This window comes from Ipomoea nil, unplaced genomic scaffold (assembly GCF_001879475.1).
Source record: "Ipomoea nil cultivar Tokyo-kokei standard unplaced genomic scaffold, Asagao_1.1 scaffold2921, whole genome shotgun sequence".
Lineage (NCBI taxonomy): Eukaryota > Viridiplantae > Streptophyta > Magnoliopsida > Solanales > Convolvulaceae > Ipomoea > Ipomoea nil.
Window position 1 is genome coordinate 2266272 of NW_017619349.1, and position 6823 is coordinate 2273094.

Consider the following 6823-nt stretch of genomic DNA (forward strand, 5'->3'; position numbering starts at 1 on the left):
ATTTTTCTTTTTTTTTTTACGAGTCGGGTAACCCGCGGGTTACACGGGCTCACTCCGTTTAACCCACACTCTTATCCAGGTTAACGAGTAGGGTTAGATTTCCCCCAGCCAACTTGCCTAAAAAACAGGCTAAATGGTTTTAACTCAACAGGTTGGGCCCAGTTTACATCTATAGTCAAAACAGGCCAGCTCGACTAGTATGAATTAGTTCGTCACGGGTCAATGAAAGACGCGTCGAACTCAAACCAGCCCATGTTTAAAACAGGTTGGGGTTTATTACCCAACCCATTTAAGTGCGGGCTAAGCGGGCCAGCCAATCATCCTCTCTCTCTCTCTCTCTCTCTCTCTCTCTATATATATATATATATATATATATATATATATATATATATATATATATATATATATCATGGTGGATATATTATTACATAGTTGAATAATACATGCAAATTTGGTCACATAATTGAAATTTCATAGAAAATAAATTATCGGGAAGATTAATTACATTGTTTGGTTGAGTTTGAAATTGTAAGGAATAATGAGTATAAAGACAATTATACCCATACACAATAATAGCAACAACAATAATAATAATGGTAATTAAGAAAAGTTGGTGAGACATAATTGTCCTACTTGTTTTCTATGGAAAACAAAATACCAAGATGGACCATGAAAAATGATTTCCTCATTTTCAAGGAAAATGTTTTTCATGAACCAAACAAAGAAAAATATAGTGTTTCTCAAATTCAAAGAAAATATTTTTCTTGGAAAACATTTTCCATGAACCAAACATACCCATTAAAGGTTTTTCTTTATGGAATGGGTATGTCAAATTATGTTGTACATCCGTGTGCACTATGTCGCGTTTTACTTATTTCTATTAGCATTATTTATAATTTTTAAATTTAATCTTTTGCATGTAATAATACTTTTAATGTAGTTTCTAAATATATAAATTTTACATACTAACTCTAAACTTAATATTTTAAAAAATTAAATTGTAAATAACTTAAGCCAACACATAAAATGAGATGGGAATAGTATATTTTATATAATTAACATGGTTATTATATAAAATTTTATTTACTTAGGAATAATATAAATTTTATGATTTATATAATTATTGAATGAATATTAACAATCGTGCATCGCACATGTATCATACTAGTAATAATATATTATTATTATTATAAATTTATAATAGTGAAGGATTATAAGTGAAATTTGGTTTTGTGTAATATTAATATTTAAGCTGGCAAGGCACATGTATTTCCAACGCATTAATTGCTGTACTTTCCAATAATTTCTTCTTCTTTAAAGTGAGTGGCGAATTTCGAGTACAGCTGCACCGCAACACTAGACAGCATGTTTATCTCACTTTATTTTGCCCCACAATCCATATTCTATGTTTCTATTCACACATCTAAGTAAGTCATAGGGGCAGTGTTGTATTGTACTCTACTGTGGTGTGTGGAGTGAGCTTCCAGCTCCCAAGAAAGTAAAGAAGCTTGAAGATCTGCAGAGAGAGAAGTGAATAGAATCAAGATTCAATGGAGAAAGCTCTGATGAAAGTTGGAAGCATAAAAGCTGGGAGCTTTTGGCTCACAAAGAAAGCTAAAGAAGAGTTCAACAACATCTCCGGGGACATCAATGTATGTATATATGCATCTCTTTATATATCTCAGTGAATTGCTCTTCTGGGTTTCTCTCTGTGCTTCAGAATGTTTGAAATTTGCTAATGAGTGGGCATTTTGCATTTGTTTATATAGTTTAGATCTGTCAGTTGTTTTCCCTAGAAATGAAAAACAAAGATGCAGACATTGTGGGGTGTGTGTGTTTTCTAAAGGGTATGTGAAAGGGTTCTTGATTTTCTCAGCAGTTTATCCCCAAAAAAGGACATTATATATATCCAGGGGACAGCTCTACCAGTTTGGTTTCTCTTCTCTCAAAGGGCCGTCCCCGGCCCGACATAGTATTTGGGAGGATATAAATCGCGGTGACTCAATGGTTCAGCGAATAGGACTAAATGCCAGTGCGCATAAGGAATCTGTCCACTTTGAACATAATTCTCATATTGACGCCGCCCGGGATTCGAACCTGGGTCTCTTCTCTCAAATACTGCCCACTGAATCATTGAGCTAAACCCGTGCGGGCCAGTTTGGTTTCTCTTAAGCTGCTAGTGGTGGTGTCCGGTGTGTCTTGATGTATTTGGTTAGTTTCATAAAACAGGGTTAAGATTAAGCGTTTATCATTATGTTATGTCAAAAGATATAGCTACTAGCGAAATAACAACTTTATTTTGCCACTTGGTGTTTTGGTGTTTGACTTGGCCTTTTACGAGTCTCTGCCCAACAATTTCCCTAGCACCCACTAGCCTCTAATACCACAGACTAAACGCTTACTACTAAGTCTAAAGTTATAACTAGTAGCATCGTACAAAAAGTGTAATTTTATTTCTTTATATCGCCACATTTTTAAAAGGCAAGGTACTGGACTTGGCTAAGCCTCCGCCCAATAATACCCCTAGCTAGCTCGCGATGCACTTGCCCTTCACCGGGCTCTGCCCAACACGTAGTAGTGCTACTGTGTTTTGGTGTCCAATTGGTGAACTATTTAGAACACCAATTTTAGGATTAGTGGTCATGTTTAAAGCTAGGCATTGAATTAAGCTGAGAAAAGGGATTGTTCATCTTTATCTTCTTGACTTTTCTTACTGTCATTATAAGCATAGGAAGGAAAGATGAGAATATATAGCTTTATGTTTTTGCAGGCTATATCAAACACTGTTGAAGAAAAGGCAAAGTGGATTTTCAACAAGCTAAAAGGTTTGTGTTTAAATTAGGCATTTGTTGTTTTGGTAATGTGTTATTGACTTTTGGGATTGCTTGTGATTCTTGTGAAAACCCCTCATTTTTGGTCCAAACCGAAGTTTGCAATTCCTTGTGCCATTTAATTTGTCTCTGTAATTAAGAAATCAGAATGTTGTAAGATACTCCACATTTTACTTAGATGCTTGTGGTAAGTGAAATGCCCTTTTGAACAAATATTGCCACTCTCATCTACTTTCCAATTTCAAACTCTATAACTATCAATTTGCTTTTTTTACTGCACTTATTAGACCACGAGGTGTCCTGAGTAGGGCCTAACTATAGGAAATGCCTTTAAGCCTGTATCATACTTTGACTAATCCGTTTTTTACTCCTCTTTAGGAAAGCCCCTGAAAAGCTTAGCGGATCTTTTGCGAGAACACAATCTACCACCTGGCCTTTTCCCGGAGAATATAACGAGTTTTGAATTTGATGATTCAAAATCGAAGCTGATTGTGTACCTACCCTCTGCATGTGAGGTCACCTTCAAAGACGGGTCTGTTGTAAGGTATGCAACTCGGGTAAAGGGCATTCTACTTAGAGACAAGCTCATGGGCATAGAAGGGATGAAGACGAAAGTGATAGTATGGGTGAAGGTAACAAGCGTATCCGTTGAAGGGTACAAGCCGGACAAGGTTTGGTTCAACGCGGGAGTGAAGAAGGCGAGGCCAATGGATGCATACAACGTCCCTCACGAGGCTCTTAGAGTAAATGAATTTTGAAATAAACATGATACATATGCTATTTACTATATATCCATCATATCCTTATTGGTTATGCAATGTGCTTTGCCTTTAGGTGCTTTGTTATCCTTTTTCAACAAAGCCATTCTACAATGGAAAATATAGAATGAAGCTGTTAAGATGCTCTTGTGTTCTGGCTTGCTTGATTAGGGCTGCATTAGTGTTGTTTGAATATGGGAGAACTTTTCCCAAATTTAGGGTTTTTTATAATAGATGGATTATGGATTAGGTAGAGCTCAATATGACTAATACATATTTAGGTTTCTAACTAAAGAACCAAGATATACTACTATTACTTGGGTTGATACATCTAAAATCTAAAAATTTTGTAGGAGAGATAATTTTTTTGTTCATATTTGTTGTGCTACAGTTGCAATTGTTATATTATGGACTATGGTTCATCTTGCATTGTGGACCTTGGTTCAAAAATTATGTGTCTGTCGTTAATATATTATGCATTTACAGTTAACCGTTTGTGCTTGTAAATAAATTGAAGACACATAACATGTTAGTTATAGACACATAAATTGTTAATTGTATGTAAAAAAAAAAAATATATGCTAGCTGTAGACATAAACGGTTAATTGTAAGTATAAAATATGTCTAACCGCAATGTGCAAACACATAAAGTTATTTTAGACTAATGTCCACAATGCAAGATAGGCTTTAGTCTATAGTATAACTTGTTCAAATATTGTACTATTAATTTTTATCAAAACAAATGTTATTTTTAGTCATTGACTGGTGTGACATTACCACACTTAGGCCCTGTTTGGTAAAAAATTGGCCTATAGGCCAATTTTGGCTTATTTGATCACTATTAATTGTTTGATTTAGTTAGAATATCAATATAAATGTTTGGTTAATTAGCTTTTTGCAACTCCAAAAGGCTAAAATTAAAAAAGCTACTCCTAGCAACTTTTTCAATTAGCTTTTTGAGAAAAGAAATTATATCAAACAGCTATCAGCAAACAGCTAATTTACCAAACACTTTTCTACAATCAGCTAATGTTATCAACTATTTATACTCTCTAATTAACACAATCAGCTAACAACAAACAGCTATCAGCTAACAGCCATTTTACCAAACAGGGCCTTAGTCTTATAGTCTTTTGTTTAAATTTGTCATTTTACCTCTAACAAATATGATTACCATGTAATTTTATCATTATTGTCTTTTGTCCTAACATGTACTTTTTTTCTTATAAATTCTTTTAATTGAATGATGAAATTAAATGTTACTCCATAATATTCTTTATTAAATGGATGATTAATTGTGTCAAACAATTGAAAGTTCAATTGAGAATGTAATAAGACAAAACTAAAAGAGTATGAGTAAATGTGATACGGAGTATATCAAATCCAAAGTGAACAAAGAATAAGAAGATAAAATATTCTCCACATTCTCCACACACATATAGGTGATGGTTCCAGTGTTCCAGGTAAAAAGTGATAACGAATTTAATCCATTCATTTAGGTAGATAATCAATAGGGCTGTTGACAAATAAGGAAAAATGAGCGAGATTCGTTTTATTATTTTTTTTATATGTATTGCAAACTTTCAAGTTTGTAACAATTATAAAATTGACATTGTATATATTTTTTACTAAAATTCTCGGACATTGATGAATCCTAATGGGCGATTGAAATCAATCCTCACTTTTCACTAGAAGACAATATTCTCATTTGATTATACTCCTATATATAGTGAGGTTTTTTATAAATAACTCGAACTATAAAGTGTAATTTGACAAAACTACATATGTTTATAAATTATGAAAACTAAACTAAAATATTAAATTCAAAGCTAAACCATAAATATTAAACTCAAAAATAATAAAAAGTGAACCCTTAAATCAAACTAAAATAAATAAATAAACCCCAAATTCTAAAAGATGTTTAATTTTTAATTTTGATTACACAACCATGTTATTACTTATTAGCTCCCCAAGATAGAAGGAGTACTTTTCATTTTCCACTTGGTTCACATTATGAATAGCCACTAGTCATAGTCACTCACTTTCAACATACACATCTCTAAAATTATTATTAATGAATATAAAAATACAACTTGACATATTGATATTTTTTCAATTTCTTACCAAAACAACTAATCAACTTTAACTAAAACCAATTTTGTTTAATAAGTATTTGATTATGATATCATTTTTAATGATCATATTCAAACCAAAGGCGTTTTAATGAACTACAAATTTTAATTGTTGAAATGTATAAACAAAATGGAATAATCTTAAGGCAAATTGGCATATTGCCTAGTTTTTAAAAGTAGTCCGTAAATAATTTCATTATTATTATTATTATTATTATTATTATTATTATTATTATTATTATTATTATTATTTTGGTGCTAGCAGCCTGCCAGTTGTAATTCCGTGCTCAAATTCTATACTCTTTTTTAATCCACAGATTCCCACGTTGACGTCAACCCGCTCACAATTTACTTTCATTCTATATTTCACTTTATATTTTTTACTATGTAAAAATAACACTTTCCTTAATATTTACTCTATTATAATGTAGTAATAACTGAGGTTCAAATTCACAATCTTCTATATAGGAGTCCAATCCGAATGTCATATGTACACAAAGTACTTATAGTTTAGTGGTAGAGAATTCAATTGCAGATGGAGAGCATTTTCCTTAATATAAATACTTTAAAAGGGGAAATATTTTCCAACCCTAAAAAATCACATAATTTATAGTCACTTTTTGATAGGATTATTTTGTGTAGTAAAATTTTCTCACTCTTAAGACCTCACATTTCGGGCCGACAAAATAGTGAATGACTAAATTACGGTAAATCAACAGTTTATTAAGTGGGAGAATCAATGTATGGTGCTTACAAGGAATCCACCACATTGTGTGTAACTCTCATACTGTGATTGTTAGTGCACAATAATATTAAATTGAATAGAGAAGAGGTAGTAAAATTAAAGTAGTTAAAATTACACTTCAATTCATCAAAGCAAAATCAAAATTAAAATGATTAAAACAATAGTGGTGGTATTAGAATGGCTCGAAAAATCGAAGAACACCTCAATCAAATAGTTTTCATCATACTCTATTTTCAAATAAAATTTTTATGATTAGAATAATAGATCAATTAAATCGCTAAGCACTTTGTGTTCAATTGTCACCTCTATGTGTATTGACTCTTTGAGCTATAACTGAAAAATATATTAAACAGATAC

General features: G+C 32.1%; 1 protein-coding gene across 1 annotated transcript; it reads left to right on the top strand.

Moving 5' to 3' along the window:
• The first annotated feature begins 1365 nt into the window (after positions 1 to 1365).
• On the top strand, positions 1366 to 3745 carry LOC109160912 (uncharacterized protein At5g01610). The gene is made up of 3 exons (XM_019309175.1): positions 1366 to 1652; positions 2771 to 2825; positions 3210 to 3745. The coding sequence occupies exons 1-3, from the start codon at positions 1551 to 1553 to the stop codon at positions 3587 to 3589; spliced, it is 537 nt and encodes a 178-aa protein (XP_019164720.1). The 5' UTR covers positions 1366 to 1550; the 3' UTR covers positions 3590 to 3745.
• The last annotated feature ends 3078 nt before the right edge of the window (positions 3746 to 6823 follow it).

Bases quoted from the DNA above. Each gene is read 5' to 3' on its own strand.
- LOC109160912 (XM_019309175.1), top strand. From the start codon at position 1,551: ATGGAGAAAGCTCTGATGAAAGTTGGAAGCATAAAAGCTGGGAGCTTT. The intron at 1,653-2,770 runs GTATGTATATAT...ATGTTTTTGCAG, and splicing joins ACATCTCCGGGGACATCAAT to GCTATATCAAACACTGTTGA. The intron at 2,826-3,209 runs GTTTGTGTTTAA...ACTCCTCTTTAG, and splicing joins GATTTTCAACAAGCTAAAAG to GAAAGCCCCTGAAAAGCTTA.